General features: G+C 55.9%; 2 protein-coding genes across 3 annotated transcripts in view; one reads left to right on the top strand and one right to left on the bottom strand.

Annotated features, from left to right (window-relative positions):
• Positions 1-2: 2 nt before the first annotated feature.
• On the top strand, positions 3-13,598 carry POM121 (POM121 transmembrane nucleoporin; the record flags this gene model as incomplete). Its single annotated transcript, XM_035343419.1, has 12 exons — positions 3-163; positions 385-546; positions 2,455-2,535; positions 2,821-2,992; positions 4,062-4,153; positions 5,043-5,113; positions 5,860-5,984; positions 6,384-6,486; positions 6,759-6,941; positions 7,244-8,920; positions 10,294-10,422; positions 10,644-13,598. Coding segments are annotated over 12 exons (3,051 nt in total), but the record flags the coding sequence as incomplete, so codon positions are not given.
• Positions 13,599-14,199: 601 nt separating this feature from the next.
• Positions 14,200-17,330, bottom strand: part of NSUN5 (NOP2/Sun RNA methyltransferase 5) — a 3,375-nt gene continuing 244 nt past the window's right edge. The window contains exons 2-10 of one of the 2 annotated variants that reach the window (XM_035343191.1): positions 17,113-17,240; positions 16,856-17,030; positions 16,673-16,781; positions 16,234-16,372; positions 15,716-15,831; positions 15,149-15,327; positions 14,857-15,061; positions 14,591-14,743; positions 14,200-14,430 (exon numbers count right to left, since the gene is read on the bottom strand). In XM_035343191.1, coding sequence (XP_035199082.1) covers positions 14,322-14,430; positions 14,591-14,743; positions 14,857-15,061; positions 15,149-15,327; positions 15,716-15,831; positions 16,234-16,372; positions 16,673-16,781; positions 16,856-17,030; positions 17,113-17,240 — 1,313 coding nt within the window. In that variant the 3' untranslated portion in view covers positions 14,200-14,321. Of the gene's footprint in view, positions 14,431-14,590; positions 14,744-14,856; positions 15,062-15,148; positions 15,328-15,715; positions 15,832-16,233; positions 16,373-16,672; positions 16,782-16,855; positions 17,031-17,112; positions 17,253-17,330 lie in introns of both variants that reach the window. The other variant, XM_035343190.1, reaches the window with a different exon arrangement.

The following is a 17,330-nucleotide window of genomic DNA, read 5'->3' as shown; positions in this document are numbered from 1 at the left end:
ACCCGCTGCCGCAGGCCCGCAGCGCCGTGCCCGGCGCCCTGCCCGCCGCCTGCTGGGACGCCTGCCCGCGGAGGAGCGCGGCCTGGGCGCGCCGCGCCGGCCCGGCCCGCAGCCCCGTCACCGTGAGGATCGCCCGGCCCGGAGGCCTGGCCCGCAGCCCCACGTGAGTACGGGAGGGGCTCTGGGAGCCGCTCCGCGTTGCAGCGGGAGGGGCGGCCGCCGGCCTAATCCCCGTCCGCGGCGTTGTTTTCGTGCCTTGGGAGGAATCCTGGGATTCGGACCGCGTGGGACGGCCCTCACCTCTCGCGCGGGGCAGCCAGTGCGAGGGGTTGGGGGGCTGGCCCTGGGGTGTCCCTTTCCTTAACTCCTTGCTTTCCTTCCCAGGCTGGAGCAATTGACCTCACCTGTGGCCTTCCTGGCCAACAGCAGCCCAGACCCATGTGCGAAAGAGACTGTGCTGAATGCCATCAAGGAGAGCAGGAAGAGGGCTGTGGAGGAGGAGGAGGAGGACCAGGTTCTGGGGAACGATCAAGAGAGCAAGAGAAGGTAATAAGCTGGCGGTGCAGGTCGCTGACCGTGTATTGGGATGGTCAGAATGGGCCTAGCGCTTCAGTGGTGACAAATCTGATGTGATACAGAGCTTGGGGTAGAAATAGAAAAGAGTGCTGGAAACTGGACCAGAGGAATGCAAAGAGGAAGCATGCCCCATCACCTATCCCTCAGCTGTGTCTTAAATTCTTCCAAGACTCCTTTTTGCCCTTGAGATCGAAGGGATATGGTTAGGTTTTGCCTGGGCAAGCTTGCAGGTCAGGCGTGTTCCCCTGTGTTGCTAGGGCCTGAACGTGGATCAGGGAAGTCTGTTAAGGCTCCCAGGAAGGGAAGTGATTTCTGTCATCACTGGGGTTTGCATGCTGGGGAAACTGGTGGGGAAGACCTGGTATCAGCCATAGGCTAAAATCCCTGTCCTTTAGTTGGCCTTAGTTGTCAAGGAGAGAAGCAATCCCCAAGTCTTAGGACTCCAGGTGGAAGCATTATGCTTTAAAAGCTCTGCATGGTTCCTTCATGCACTGTAAGTACCAAAAGGAGGTGAAGACAAAAGGGACACCAGGAGAGACTATCTTGTGCTTTCATTAGTCAAGGTCAGTGATTTCTAGCTCTGAGCTACAAGAAGTGGGGGTGCAGTGTCTTTGCCAGTGCTCTTTGAAGGACGAGGCGTAAATCCTGGATGCCAAGGTCTGCTGGAGCCTTTGTCACTGCTGGGACACAGTACTGCCTTGTTTTTTTCTTTGTTCCTGTTTCTTGTTTCTTCTTCCCACATACATGGAGGCTGTTTGCATTGTACCCCTCCGCCCATCATGTTTCAGGGCAGCCTGCCTGGGCTGAGGCACGTTAAAGGAAAGATTAAGGAGGAGTGCTTTGGGCAGAGAAAGGCAGTGCCTGGGTGCGTTGCCCTGCGTGCTGCTCTGGGGCTGCTGCTGGAGGTGGTCCTGAGCACAACAGGATGAGTGGAGTTCGCAGAGAGCTACTGGCTGCTGTCCTGCTGCTGCAGGAGCAGGCTGGTGGTGGGAGCTGCAGCAGGACGTGTGGCATTCTTCCTCCATCATGGGATTTTCCTGTCCTTTTGAACGCTTGCCACAGCTTGGTGAATATGAGCCCTACCAGAGCTGAGTAGGATGACGGAGGCTGGTTGCGTGAACAGGATCTGCTTTTTTGTTTTTTGTTTTTTTTTTTCAACACGCCAATACCAATCTCTGCCACAAAAGCCAGTTCTGAAGGCATTGATATCTGACAAGCATGAACAATACTTGTAGGCAGAAAATACTGTGACCTTTGAGGGCAGAAAGGAGTATGTGTCAGCTGGAGAGCATTGGATTGCCTGTGCAATGTGATCAACAAGCTTGAAGGAAGGACTTCAGCTAAGTGACAAGATGGATCTGACACCTCTAGTTCTGCTTCACAGTAGGGTTTAAGATTTTCAAGCTTGAATTCTTTACTGAATCATTGGAGGAACCAGGGATCCCATTTCTGACTCAAATCATTCAAGGTGCTGGCTAGGAAGAGGTAGAAGAAGACTAAACCTCTGGAGCTCAGGTCCATTCCAAAAATGAGCTGCGAAGTCTATCTAAAATATTTTATCTTCAAAGAATGTATTTGAGCAAGTATTTTGTCAAATGAAAACTGCTCTGCCCAACGGGCAGCTGATGGAGCTGTTGGTACTTGGGAGGAAGCACCTGGGGATGAGAATCGATGAGGTAAGGACTAGGTGGAAAGAGAATCTGCAGTGGGCTATGGATGGGGAAAACCTCTGTCCCAGGTGTTGGCAGGAAAAAAGCAAGGTTTGTGTCTTCACAGTGCCTAGCCCCCCCCAGAAGGGATCCTGTTGCCAGGCTGAGAGGGCAGCCCTCGTCACTTTTGCCTCCTCACTCTCACAGGTTTCTGCCCTCTCTCCTGCAGGCGCCATGATAGCAGTGGAAGTGGGCAGTCAGCATTTGAGCCCCTGGTAGCCAACGGTGTCCCTGCCTCTCTCATACCCAAGTAAGTGCCCACTGGGCCAAAAGCAACTGCTGTTGGCTGGGAGTTGAGTCTGAAAGTCTGTGTGCTCTGGAAAAGGTGCTTGGGTTTTGCTTGTGGAGCCTAGCTTCTGTGAAGAGGAAGAGAGGTTGTGACCGTGCCTCCTGGCTGTCACTCAGTATTAGAGCTGGGCTCTGTGAGTGCAGGCCCGCGGCTGTAGGGCTGTGCTGCTGCAGAGGCCTCTTTCCAAGCTCTGTGCTGTGTGTAGAATGGTGGGGAGCTCCTAAAATCGTCTTTAACTTTCTGCAGGCCTGGCTCTCTGAAGAGGGGCCTTGTTTCACACTGCCCAGATGACTGCTCGAACAAGAGGTCACGCACCTCCTCCATGAGCTCCCTCAACAACACATATGCTGGTGGCATCCCCAGCTCCATCCGCAACGCCATTGCCAGCTCCTACAGCTCCAGCCGGGGCCTCTCTCAGGTAGGAAACACCCTTGCCAACAGCACCGCTGGAGCCTGCAGCCAAGCACGGTGCAGAATAGCTCAACCCTCTGCTGGGATCACCTGCATATCTCAAACCCAGGGCTTGTAAGATGAGAGCAGTGTTGCCAGGTGCCTGGTGGTGAGCACTGCAGGGAGTCTCCAGCACAGCTTAGGCAGGCAGATTCACCTCCTTGCACATCAGGCTGGCTGCTGTGTCAGCAGCAGCAGGCAATGATGTTCCTCATCCTTCAGTGCACATTGCCAGGGATGTCCCCAGGCTGAGCTGTCCTGCTCTAGTGCTTTCTTTTTCACTTTTGAAACCAGGAGGAGATTTTTTTTTTCCCTCTCTGTTTAGTCTTGGCCAGCATGCTGAGGTGGCTGGATCCAGGTGAAAGGAAAAAAGTAAATCCCTTTGCTGCACTGCCGCTTCTTCAGCTGCAGTCAGCATGTATTGGAGCCAAGTGTTCCCACTTTGACCCAGGCCCTCTTGGCAGCTGCTGAGCTGTAATAACATACTGTTCAAATGGCTCTTGGGTCAGGCTGCAGATCTGATGGAGGAACATAGTCATGGCTAATGAAACTGTGCTGTCCTTGTGGAGAAAGGGTTCCTCCATGCTATTAGTAAAGATAGGTTTCCCCTGATGGGAGTGAGTCTGAAATCCTTAAAGTGGGATTCATTCTCTCTGAGCTCTGGTGAGGAGGTGCCCTGCTTCAGCAAGAGCCGCTGTAAACATGCAAGGGTGTCTAGGGCAGCCTCTGCCTGTGCTGTGTGATGGCAAGAGAGCTGCACCTGACCAGCAGCATCCTTGCTCCTGTCCTCTTGGCCAGGGCTGGCTGTTAAGAGCATGGAGGCTGCTTGCTCCCAAAGCAGATTCAGTTTGGGGTGGCCGGTTGCTGCTGTGCTCTACTGAGTATGGAGGGGAGCAAAGTGAGAGAGTGAGGCTCTGGGCTTGTTAGCCACAGTCCTGGGAGATGGCACTTACCATGCAAGCAAGCAGGAGGATGGGACAGTTTCCTTCCTCCTAGCTTGTGCACTAAGTTACTGCTGGTCTCTCTCTGGATTCCAGCTGTGGAAGAGGAGTGGTGTGAGCATTTCCCCGCTGTCCAGCCCCGCATCCTCCCGCCCCCAGACACCAGAGTGGCCTCTCAGGAAAGCCAGGTAACTAGCCACTTGCCTGGGGAGCACCTGCTCATCAATGCCAGTAGGGGGAGGGCAGGCAATGTCTCAGCTGTCCTGGTGACCAAATCCTGCTCTCCACAAGGCCGGGTGGCCAGGCCCGTTTCTGAAACGTGACAGTTGTGTGACCCACGTGTGTGGCAGTCCTGTTGCTTTTGTCCACTTGTCCCTGCCACCTTGTTATGCTGCTGTCTCAGCAGGAGTGCTGGAGCAGCAGAGCTGCACCACCCCAATCCCTGCCCTATCTGCCCCAGGTTAGCGATGTAAACGTTCAGGTACTTCCACAGAGGCAGCATTGTGTTGTGGCATTGTCATAGCCTGGGTTACTTGAGCCACCAAAACGTGGGAAGAGGCAGGTCCTGATTCTTGCTGTCTCCTCTAAAGCAATTCACCGGACCTATGTAAAATACATAAAATACTGTTGCCTTTTGGTGCCTGCCTTGTATTGTAGGCCCATGTGCTCCTCTCACCCAGCTCAGAGAAGGACCTGACTCCACAGTAAGCTTTTGTCAGAACTAAAACTGACACCACCCTTGCCCTGAAAGGGTGGGTGTTAGACAGGGACCTGTGAGGGATGGTGTTTCCCATCCAGGACTGCTGGGTGCTGCCCTCAGGTTGATTTGTCCTACAGAGAACTGGGGCATCTGCAGACTTGTACCAAGCTGTGGTCTGGAGAGGGAAGCAGCTCCTGAGCCTTGAGCTGCTTTCAGGATGGTGCAGGGCTGTGCTCAAGATGTCTCGAGGCATGTTTGGCTGAGGCCATAGGCCAGGGTACTAATAAGAATCCTTAGCGTGTTTGGCCTGTCCTACTCTCAGTGGATGGCACCATGCCTGGGGCTTGACCCTAACTAGCTCTCTCCCACTGGCACAGGGAGGAGGAGTCACATCGCTCCAGCACTTCCACTCCAGTGAAATCAGACAAGGAGCTGCAGACAGAGAAAGGTGAGCATGGGCTGGCAGCAGTTCTGTGCAGGGTTGGATAGGCTGTCAGCACACACAAGCAGTGGGGAAGTGATGTGACTTTAAGCCTACAGGTGGGATTGGGTTGAGGTGCCACCTGGCAACTAGGCATGTGCTGGTGCCAAGGCAGTGGCACTTCTGCTGGCCTCAGCAACGGCCCTAAATGAATTTCCAGGCAATGAGCAAGTGATACTGATGATGTCTGCATGCTAGCAGATGTGTGGGAGCTGGCTTGCAAGAGGGAGCCCCAGCACCTCGACTGGCATGGGTCCAGGTGTCAACCTTGCATCAAGATGTGCCGTGCTACAAGCAGCACTCCGATCAGATTCCAGGCTGAGCCTTTTCCAATGCTTCCTCTTCTAAAATGGACAGGATATCCCGCGTCCATCACAAATAGCCACCCGTCTGCCATGGTGCAGCACTAGATGTGGTTCATGTAGCTTTCCTGGTGTGTGATTCAAGTAGGCAGATTGCAAGGACTGTTTGGAGGTGGGGAAGGAGTTGCTACTCTGCTGAATGCCAGCAGGCTCTTGTACCAAACTGCCCCAGGATGTGCTGTGGCCAGCTGCTTTTCCAGAGTCTTGTAGCCTTGTTCTCGGCTTAAAGCCATACTCCTGGCTCTGCTCTTTGAGTTTGGGTCAGACAGAGAGAAGCTGTATGTGACTACCCTGCTGATAAAAGCCCAACTCCTCTGGCCAGAGCTGGCTCTGACTTATCTTCTTCTGCAGTGGTAGAGACACCTATGCGAAAGAAGCGGAATTCCCTGAGCCCACCATCTGTGTCAGGGAGCAGCGGGAAACGGAAGAGGAAGATCCAGTTGCTGTCATCTCACCGGGGGGACCAGCTGGCGCTGGTACGTCGCTGTCTCGCAGCCCCTTTTGCCCTCCTCTGGCGATAGAATGTGCTCACTGCAATTTCTGCAGGGCTGGGGGGAGACTGACCTGCCTGCCCTCAGGAAGGAGGCCCCGTCCTTGGCGGAGTGGGAAGTGACGCTATCCCCAGCCCCAGTGTCTGGTGGGCTGTGCGTGATTGTGCTGCCTGCTGCCGGACCAGGTAATGGCCTGGGGAAGGCCTGCTGTGCCCTCAGCGCCAAGCCGGGGTCATGATGAGTGGGGATTGGAGCTCCGCGGTAGCGTGCTGTGGCAGAACCACCTGCTTCACGGGTCTTGCGAGTGCCTGCCTTCACCACATGTTCAGAGAGGCTCTGCTGGCTTCCCTGAGAAGGAGCTAAGCTGCTGCTCTCTCTTGGCAGCCCCCACCACCTCAGCTGGGCTACTCCATCACATCAGAGGACCTGGATGCGGAGAAGAAGGCAGCGTTGCAGTGGTTCAACAAAGTCTTGGAGGATAAAGCTGGTAAGGGCTGCACCTCTGGGCAGGCTGGGATCCTGGTGGGGTTGGCAGGGAGCAGAGGAGTAGGAACCCAGGGCTGGGGCTGGCAGGCAGTGGGGTGTCTGTAGCACAGGCTAGGGAAGCTCCCAGGCAAGTCCTTGCCTGGTCCTTGGGTCTGGGGATGCTCTCAGTGCCTTGAGACTCACAGAGGTCAAGCCTCAGAGCCTGCAGTTTTACTAATGGCTAGTCCCCTCCAGTGAGTTATGGATACTGATTTTTCATCTCCTTTCCAGTAGATCCAGTCCCCAGCACCACTGCAGAGATTATACCTGTGTCCAGGCCGCTGGCATTCACAGGAACCGCGTTGACATCCCCAGGGCCTGCGCCTGCATCAACAACTCCTGTCCCACCCAGCAGCAACTTGCTCCTGGACAGCCTGAAGAAGATGCAGAGCAGCCAGGCTGCACCTGTGCCAGCAGGTGAGGAGAAGTAGGGTCAGCAGGGTGGGATTGTGGCAGAACAGGCCAGGCACAACAGGAGCCCTGCATTCCTTCTGTTGAAGGAAGACTGGAAAATTTCCTGTTTAAATGCTCTGCTAGCCCTGGCAGGCAGGACTTGTAGGGCAAGTTGGGGGACACAGGCCATGGTCCTGTTGTGAGCTGTGGTAAGCATGGAGGACTGGGTCTCCAGGAACCTTTGCAGAACTAGGATGGCTGTCTGGGAGAAAGGCTGTCTGTATGTTAGGGCCATGTCTCTAAAAAAGCTCTCTTCCCCTTTCCAGACTCCACTGGAGCTGTAATAGGGTCCCAGCCTTCTTCATCAGCATCACAGCCACCTGCTACTGCTGTGTCATTGGAGTTGAGTTCTCTGCCTGTGACCTCTGCTGACACCAAACCTGTGCCCGTGTTAAGCACACCTGAGCTTTCTGCACCTCCTGCCTCGGGGGCACAGCCTCCCAGCAGTGTGGCACCTGCATTCACAGAGCTGGGCCAGACCCCTGTTAAGCCTCCCTCCTTACCAAAGCCAAACATCCTATTTGGGATGCTGAGTACCCCACCTGCCAGCCAGCCAGCAGCAACCACAGCCACTGCTGACCCCACTACAACCCCCATTTTCAAACCCATCTTCGGTGCTTTGCCAAAAAGTGAGAGCACAGCACCCTGTACAACTATCACCTCCCCTGCAGTCACTGTGTCTGCAAGCTCAGGCGCTTCCTCAACATCTTCCACTGCCACCATGTTCAAGCCTATCTTTGGCAGCGTGACAGCAGCTTTGTCTCCAGCAAAGGCCTCTCCTTTCACGTTCAAACCATTGTCACAGACAGCCTCAGCTTCAGATTTGCCAGCGGCCTCCACAGCCACCACGGCTGGATTCACAAGTCTCCCTAACGTCATCTTTACCACTGCAGCTACAACTGCCACCACTCTGAGTTCCTCCACAGATGCCACCATTAAACCAGTTTTCAGCTTTGGACTCAACCCACCTGCCTCCACTGGCCCTACTGCCAGCCTTCCTGTGACCACTGCCACATCCACGAGTACATCACAGCCATTCCTGTTCAGTGGCCTGGCCAGCTCAGCTACCAGTACAGATTCCAGCTTTGCTGCCCCAGGGCCAGTGTTCCAGTTTGGAAAGCTAGCTCCAGCCACTGTCACTGCCACCACCAGTGTCCCTGGAGGCCCTACGTTTGGCCAGGCATCTTCAAACTCAATGGCACCTACCACCACTGTGGGCTTCAGCATATTTGGGAGCACTACGCTGTCGTCATCTACCCCAGCCACCACAGGTCAGTCGACGTTAACATTTGGCTCCTCCATTTCAGCTTTTGGCAGTTCTTTCAGCACAGGTGCGAAGCCACCACCGCCGTATCCTGGGGCAGCAAGCCAGCCAGCGTTTAGCACTGGTGCTGCAGAGAGCCAGCTGCCCACCAGCAAGCCTGCTGCGGGCCCTGTCAGCTTTGGCCCCACGTTCAGTTTTGGAGCCCCCACAGCGCAGTCCACCACTCAGCCAGCGTTTGGTAGCAGCGCGCAGCCGGCCTTTGGTGGCACAGGTGGCACCCAAAGTGCCTTTGGCACCAGCAGCACCCAGGCAGTGTTTGGGACCACCACGTCAGTCTTCTCTTTCGGGACAGCCGCCTCCACAACAGTCAGCTTTGGTTCCAGCACCCAGACCACAAGCAGCAGCACTGGCACAACTGTCTTTGGCACCACCCCTTCTCCTTTCACCTTTGGAGCAGCTGCCCAGCCAGGCCCCTCTGCCAGTGCCTTTGGGCTCAGTGCGCCCACCCTGAATAGCGGCTCCCCTGCCGTGGCATTCAACTTCGGGGCTGGGCAGAGTGGAGCAGCAGCAACGCCATTTGGTTCTTCCCTGACACAGAACACGCTGGGTGCACAGAACCAGAACACGCCGTTTGCCTTCACTGTGCCAAGCACCCCTGACACCAAGCCTGTGTTTGGAGGTGAGTGGCGGTGGTTGGGACCCTCTGGCAGGGCGGGGGGCGAGGCAGGATCTAGGCAGCTGCTTTCCTTCCAGACCTTACTGAGCTCCTCCCCAGGGCTCTGCAGCCCTTGATGGGTTAACAGTAGTGCAGTGTCCCCAGCCCTTGGTGGCAGAGGGAAAGACTAGTCCTTAGCCCCTCACTGCTCCTCGGCCCCTCTATAAACATTCCTGGTTCCATGTGAGCACTGAGCCCAGCCAGGTGCTCTCCTGCCCCTGAGAAGCCAAGGTCTGGCTAGTAGTTAAAAGCAAATTGGAATTTCTTGGTGAGTGGAAACACTTCCAGCCAGTGAATACAATCTTCTCTGCTAGCTCTCCAGTGTTCTAGAATCACGGAATCATTAGGGTTGGAAAAGACCTCCAAGATCATCTGGTCCATCCATCCCCCTACCACCAGTACCACCCACTAAACCATGTCCCAAAGCACCGCATCCAACCTTTCCTTGAACACCCCCAGGAACAGTGATTCCACCACCTCCCTGGGCAACCCATTCCAATGCTTGACTGCTCTTTCTGAGAAGAAATGTCTCCTCATTTCCAACAGGAACCTCCCCTGGCACAACTTGAGGACATTCCCTCTTGTCCTGTCGCTAGTCATTTGCGAGAAAAGGCTGACCCCCAGCTCCCCACAACTTCCTTTCAGCAATAAGATCTCCCCTGAGCCTCCTCTTCCCAAGACTAAACAACTCCAGTTCCCTCATCTGCTCCTCACAGGACTTGTGTTCCAGGCCCTTCACCAGCTTCGTAGCCCTTCTCTGGACACACTCCATGGCCTCAATGTCCTTGTAGTGAGGGCTCCAAAGCTGAACACAGCACTCAAGGTGTGGCCTCACCAGAGCACGGGGGGACGATCACCTCCCTGGTCCTGCTGGCTGCACTATTCCTGACACAAGCCAGGGTGCTGTTAGCCTTCTTGGCCACCTGGGCACACTGCCAGCTTATGTCCAGTTGAGCATCGACCAATATCCCCAGATCCTTTTCCTCTGCACAGCTTTCCAGCTATTCTGCCCCCAAGCCTATGGGGTTGTCGTGACCAAAGTACTACCACTTTGAACCCTTGCTGAACCACCTTGCCTACCATGAAGTTGCAACCTACATGTTGAGAAACCTCTGGTCTAGACAGATGCAAACCTTTGTGCTTCCCTGACCTGTAAATCTATCCATGCTTCTCTCATGGCAAGAGGGTCCAGGAATTATGATGAGAAAGCAAGAGTGCAACCTCTTGCAAGAAAAAAGGGTTCCAGTCTGTAGGGGGAGATCTGTGCCTCCTGTCTCCCAAAAGCCAGGTTCTTCCTCTTTGTTGAACCGGGCTTATGGTGGTATGTTGCTTTCCAGGAACTCCTGCTCCCACCTTTGGGCAAAGCACGCCTGTACCAGGAGCAGTGGGGAGTGGAAGCAGCAGCCTTTCCTTTGGGACGCCCAGCACTCCTGCCTCAGCATTTGGAGGAGTAGGCACTTCCTTTGGTAAGGGTTCCTCACCAGGCCGGGGGGCTGGTGGGCCATGTTACTCTTTGGGTTTGGGACAGCAGCAGGGGCAGGCTGTGTTGTGGGAACCAGGTTTGATGTAATCCCCTGCAACAGGCTGAGGTGGTACCTGCTGGGCTCCAGGGGAGGCAAAATCTTCATTTCCCCGGAATTCCTCCTCTGCCAGGCCAGAGAGACCTATGCAACCTTTCTGCTTCCAGGTCCATCAACCCCAGCGTTTTCCATTGGAGCAGGATCCAAGACCGGCGCTCGTCAGCGGCTGCAGGCACGAAGACAGCACACCCGCAAAAAGTAACCTCTGGGGTTATCAGGTCCCTGATGCTGGTCTGTGCAAGGAGCACCTGTGCCAGCATACATGTGAGGGCCTCTGGTCTGGAGCAGTCCCCGTGGTGGGAGCAGTGGTGATGGGGCCAGGCCCCTGATGGATGCCAGCTGAAGGCAGTGCTGGGTGGCAGTGACTGGGGTTGGACAACAGGATAAACCAAACTCTTCTTACTTGAACAGTTCTACAGCCAAGGCTGGATGAACCTCTGTATATAGCCACAGCGTTTTCTCCCTCACTGTTTTGCCGTGTTTCATAACGTGTAAATTTTTCCCGTTGCTTCCTATGGCTGTTCCTGTCCCTTCCTGAGCCCCCTGGCCATCAGTCCCCCTGTCCCCTGTACAGCTGCTGGTACATCTGTGGTTGGAGCCCAGCCACAGACATGCTGCAGCCCTGCTGGGCACAGTTCTCTGCTCTGGGCTGCTGAGGGACATGGTTTTCACCAGGCCCAGAAATCTTTCCCTGCTGTTTAATCTTGTGGCCTGGTGAACACGCTTCCTCTGGAGGACTCTGCTTCGAGCTGGTTATTGTCATCTCTGCAGAGCACAATCCTGGGTTAGTACCAGCCTGGCCTTACAAGTGTGGGCATTTTGGTGCCATAAGTGGCTGACCCAGCTGCAGCTAGATGACAAGCCCATTGTCATAACTTCACATCTCCTGATGAACCTCAGGCCTCGTGCAGCATGCACTGGGCAGGCAGCTCTGTGCCACAGCACTGAAGTTCAGCTGGAGGAGCACAGTGGGCATGGGCAGCCCTTGGTCCTCACTGCTGTTTGTTGGGTGCTGGTCTTCCCCCCCTTCCCTCCCCTCCCTGCTTGTGTACAGCCCCGATTGTTTTGCTTTGTTTGTGCTCCTGTTTTAATGCTCTCATTGAATCGAGTTTGGAGGAAAAACTGAACCGTGTGTGTGGCGGCATGTTGGTTATGCCGGATTTGCTGTTTGGAGTTTTTTTGGGGGGGCACTTGTCCCTTTGCAGGGGATGTGCCCTAGCTAATTGGATGTTGACAGTAGCATCACTGCGTGGCTACTCTTGCTGGGTGAGTTCTGTCCCTTTGTCATTGTGACTGAAAGAAAGGCAGCTGGGGTGGGGGGATCAGGCCCTAGCCCCCCGGCATGGGGACTGGGGCCCTGGCAGCCTCTCCTCTCCCATCTTCTCCTCCAATGCCCTACTCTCCTGGGTTGGGAGCTGGAGCCATTTTGCTACCTTGGGGTCTTCTGGCACTGCCAAAGGAAGGAGCCCAGAGCAGGTGGGTTTGCACCTCCCCAGACCTGAATTGATTCTCACTTTTAGCTCATCCCCATCCTTTTCTTTTTACCAGCTCCTAGGAGCTATGGTGCTGTCCCCTGTCCCCATCCATCTGGGAGTGGAGCTGTTCCCATCTTGGGGAGGTCTTACAGGAAGAGGCTGCCGGAGCTCAGGTTCTTGTTCAACAGCTACCCTGCCCAGGGAGAGGGACGGGCACCCCTGCCCGCAGGCTCCCCTCTACTTCCAGGAGTCCTTTGCTGCCAGGTTTTTTACTCTCCGAGCCGTGTGAGTGTGTGTGTCTGCTGAAGTCTAAATTTAAGAACAAAACAAAAAAAAATATTTAAACATTTTATAACAAAGTAAGAATTTATTTTTATATTTAAGCTAAATTGCCTTTGAATTCCTTCAAGCTTGGTTCAGTGAGGTTGCTAGACCCTGCAGCGCTGTTGGTAGTTTACCCGTGCTGTTACATTTACAGCCTGGTGAGGAGGCGTGGGCCCACCCCACCTCTGCCCTAGGGGACTGGCTGTGCTGGGGAAAGGCAGCCGTGTCCTGGGGGCTGGCTGGAGCAGCCCAGCCATGTACTCTGTGACTGCGTGCTCCTCCCAGGCTGTAACAAGTCATTATTTTTAAAATGTGATGTATGTGGATGTGACTAAACATTTTTTTTTTTTAAATTCCCCTGAGGATGAGGAGCAGGAGCTCTCGCATGTTCCTCTTGTCTGCCAGGAACAAGGTGCCTCTCCCAGCAGGCAGGAAGGTGGGTGACCAGGGTCTTTGTGGCACAGCAGGGATGCCCCCCTTTAGTGCAGAGGGGTGGAGGTGATGCAGGCTGGCACCTTCTCCCTTAAGGGGGTCACAGCTGTTGGAGCTGGTGGGGGGGTTCCTAGCATCTGCCAAAAAAAAGCAGCTGAGGTGATGTAGTACCCTGTTGTATGGCTGATTGGAGCATGGCAGATGGGTGCTGTGAAGAAGCCAAGTTGGGCAAACATGCCCTTGGAGGTTGAGAAAGTAGCTAATAATGGGCTACATGCATGTGCAAGCTGCTTCTGGTGATTTGTCCCTCTCCCCAGGTGCTTGCTGTGCTTGGAGAGCAGTCATGGGGCTCCAAGGGTGAGGGAGCAGAGGGCTAGGGTGTGCAGGCTGCTGTTGCTTAGCCTCACAAGGGCAGGACCTGACTTGTCTCTCAGCCTTCCTCAAATCATTCCAGCTCCACCCAGGGCAAGCATGCAGAGGGTGGCAGGTGCTGGCTGAGCAAGGAGGTGAGGACACCCTGTGGAGCATTGGCTGTTGGCTCTGTTCTTGGGCTGCCCTGTACGAAACCAGAACTGCACCAGGTCCCCAGAGCTCAATAGGCAGGCAAAGTCCAAGCTGTGTCCCCTCTGTGCTGTACAGACCCTTTCAGACCCCTGCTGGGAGACACCCCTGTGCCTGGGCTGCAGTAGGGGGATAGGGAAGCCGGGGTTCTGTTCAAACAAGACTTGGATCATTCCTGGTGTGGCTGATGAGGATTTTAGTGTGAATGTGCAATTTTTTTTCCTCTTGCTTCTTATGTCACTGACTTAAAATAAAAAGACTGTTCCTGTCTTGCTTGCCTTTGATTCCTGGGCTCAAGCAGGGCTCTATGTTGCTGGTGCAGTATATGGTACTGCTGTCTAGTTCCTTCCAGCTTGCACTGTGTTGGTTGGTGGGTTGAGGGATGGCAGACTATTATTTCACCAATGTTTCTTCCCCCTTTAACAGCTGGTAGTGTGCCTGTTGTTCAGCTGTAAGACCAAAGGCCAAGCAGTGGCAGTTCCTGGGCAAGACAGCGTACTGCACAAGTTGTGGTCTTCTTCAGGAAGGGCTTATTTAATTTGCTTCATTACCACAAGTCAACAGCCTTTTCCAAAACTACAGATTAGGCTGGGTTAAAGCTTTTAGGGAAAAATAAGGTATTATGTCACAAATCCAGCGGAAGCAATCCAGGCCCCCAGGATACAGAAACACTGGTACTGTTTGACTTCACTTCCTAAGGCTACCCCAGTCCAGATCTATCATTGAGGGCAAGCCTTGTGCTGTGGGCTGGCTTCAAGGGCCCCTATACACACCTGGAGGCGCAGCTTCCTCCTGTGCAAGGGCATGTGCAATACCCAGACCATTTACTCAGAACAGGGGAGGAGCAGGGAATTACAGAAGTTCATTACCATCAGCTGGTGCAAAGCTTTATTTCTATTGTCCAGGCAGTACAAGGGCTGCAGTGTAGCAGGGCATGGGAGGAACAGCACCCACCAGCTACAACCAGCCACTGCACGCTCCTAAGAATCTATTTCATATCTTCACCTGCTGCTTTTTCCTTCTCTTCTTCTTGGGAGGAGCTGCTTCTGGCTCCACTTCCTCTCCTTGCTGCAGACTTTCCTCAGCCACTGTAGCCAAGGAGCTGTGACAGGAGCAAAGATAGTCCTTTGGTTCCTGCCTTCTCCAGCACTCAGGGCAGTCAACCCTTCTGCCTTCCTTCCCTCCTTCCTCCTCACACCAGGAAGGCATCACCAAGGTACCCAGGCAGCCCTGGGCCCAGTTACACCCCTCCCACCACCTACCTGGGGACAGCAGCCCAGTCTGTGCAGCGCTCCAGGACAGCCACAAAGAAGCCATGAGTGAGTGTGGCTGCAGGAGAGGCACGGAGGCAGCACTCGGCCCCAGGGAAGGTAGCAAGTCCTCGGCAGGGCCAGGATGGGAACACATTCACTAGCCTACAGCATGGCACAAGGGACAGTACTGACCCCAAAGCAGCAGAAAGCTGCTGAGGCAACCCCCCAGCCTCCTGTGTTCTGACCTTCCCCATCGCTTCCCAAAACAAGCGCACCTGAAGGCTGAGCTGTGTTCCTGGAGCACCGCCTGCACCACATCCTCATTCTCTTCCCGGTGCACTGAGCAGGTGGAGTAGGCCAGACGCTGGACCGCCGGGAAGCTCAGTGCATGGCTCAAGACTTTGCGCTGGAAGCCAGCCAGTGCCAGCAGCCGCTCTGCACTTGGGGCAGCTTCCTCCACTGGCAGCCGGTTCACCATCCCTGCAGAGAGAGTTGCGGTCACCCACTAAAAGCCCAGCGTAAGCCTGCTACCTTTGGCAGATGGGATGGCTCAAGCCCCCACATTACCTGAGCCACTGCATGATGGGTCCAGGAGGATATAGGTCACTTTGCTGTACTTAGGGTCATGGGGATCAACTGTCAGGAAGTCCTGCTGGGCCAGCTTGAAGCTGGTAACACCAGCTCGCATCAGCATGGTGTTCATTGTGGCCAGGCGTTTGGCGTCCAGATCAAAGGCAAAAATCTGTCTGAAAGTAGAGCCCAGCACCCAAGAGAAGCATGAACACCCTGCCCAGTCCCACTCACTACAGCAGGCTGCCCAGCTGGAAACAGCAGCCCTAAACACCTATCTGCAGGGCAGCCAGAGCTCAGAAGCTGCTCTCCCACGTAGGTATACAGAGCAGAGTGCAAGTCAGCAGCTGGGGCATGACCCTCTATGATTCCATGTCCCCTCAGGCATTCCCAATGACCCAACATCATCAGATCCCCAGCCTGCCTCGGGAGAAGGGAGCATTAGCCTGAGTCAGAAGGTAGAGTTACAGGCTGTAGCTCTTCCCATCTCAGCCCTGCCACATTCTCACAACTGTGACCACTCTCAGTCCCTCTGGGCCCTGCCACATACCAGCCTGCACTCACCCCTTGTTCTTCAGGATGGCAGCCAGGTGACTGGTCTTGTTCCCAGGGGCAGCGCAGGCATCAATCACATGGGAGCTGGCAACAGGGCTGAGCAGGAAGGCAGGGAGGCAGCTGGCCTGCAGGAGGACAAGCCACCCTGAAAGGTGCAGGCTGCATGTATCTTGTACACGAGCTGCCCTTGGCCCTCCTCAGGTCACATCAGATGCTGTGGGGTCACAGGTGACCACTGGAACATGGGGGCCAAGTCTGCACAGCACCTAGCTCTGCTTCTGGAAACCTCTTCCTGCAGCGTGGGAACAGCACTGCACAACCCCGAGCGCCATGTTCCTCCCAGCCGCTTGTCAAGCAAACAAGCAATGCTGGGGGGGAACCCCACAGACTCAGGCTGCGCTCAGAGTTTCTGTTTTGTTCAAGTGCTGCAGCAAAGCAGCCCCAGGCCCAGACCTTGGGGGGAAAAGACAGCCTCCACTCCTTCCAGTGGTTTTCCCACCCCTGCACTGCAGCCCCAGCTGTCTGACCTTGTCCTGCAGAATGATGTGTCCTGACATATAGAGACGGTTGTCATGGAAGTCAGTCTGTGGAGGGAAAACCAGCAGCTCGGGGAGATGAAGATCCAGTAAGAATTTCTTCCCAGAGAGGGCTCTCAGCTCCTCCATGCTGTCCACAAGGAAAGAGAATGAGCACAGTCCTGTTCCACCATGCCCCAAATCAGAACCCTACAGAGTCCAGGCACGAAAACCCCTTCATCCCACACCTCCTCTCTCTCCACTTCAGCTCCAGGCAGCACCTGGAAAGGTGGAACGTAGGAGTGGGGAACATGGCAGCAGAGACCCTGACCCAGCCACTGTGAGCAGCAGCATCACCCCTCCAACACTCACCAGCCTTCATCATGCAGGAGCTCGCTGCCCGCCCACCAGCACCCCACCGAGATGCAGGTTGGGGCAGGGGATCGCTCACCTGCCTGCCTTGCCCAGGAAGGAGTAGCCCTGGCGCTTGAAGAAGTCCACCACATCGTCCACGCGCGTCTTCAGGGTGTTGACCCGGACATAGCGGGGGATCCGCGGGGCTGTGGGGAGGGGGGAATCAGACCCAGCCCCGGCCCCGCCGCTGCAGGCAGAGCCCGGCCCCCGCCCCACTCACCTTCGGGGCCGGCTCCCGGGGCGGGAGCCAGCAGGTCCTCGTTGCGGCTCACCCCGCGTCGCACCTTCAGCCGGGCCAGCTCGGCCTCCAGCCGCGCCCGGTGCCGCCGGACGAGCGCCTTCCAGCGGCCCCCGCACTTGAGGCCCTTGCCGAAGAGCAGGTCGTACACCAGCACCTGCGGGGAGCCGTTAGCGCCGTGCGGCCCCGCGGCCGACACCACCCCCCCTCCCGCGACCGGCCCCCCCGCGGCCCCTCACCTTCGCCAGCGGCAGCGGCAGCCTCCTCTCGGCCCGCAGCAGCGCGGCGCCGTCCAGCAGCGCCTCCAGCACCGGGGAGTAGCGCAGGGTCTCGGCCACCAGCGCGTACAGCTGCCGGGCGTGCTGCGGGGCGGCAGCGGCACCGGGCGGTCACGGGCCCCTCCGCCCGCCCGGGCCCCTCCGCCCGCCCGGGCCCCTCCGCCCGCCCGGGCCCCTCC

The sequence above is a fragment of the Oxyura jamaicensis genome, chromosome 19 (assembly GCF_011077185.1).
Source record: "Oxyura jamaicensis isolate SHBP4307 breed ruddy duck chromosome 19, BPBGC_Ojam_1.0, whole genome shotgun sequence".
Classification (NCBI taxonomy): Eukaryota; Metazoa; Chordata; class Aves; order Anseriformes; family Anatidae; genus Oxyura; species Oxyura jamaicensis.
The sequence above is the reverse complement of the archived record's forward strand: the minus strand, read 5'-3'. Positions and strand labels throughout refer to the sequence as shown.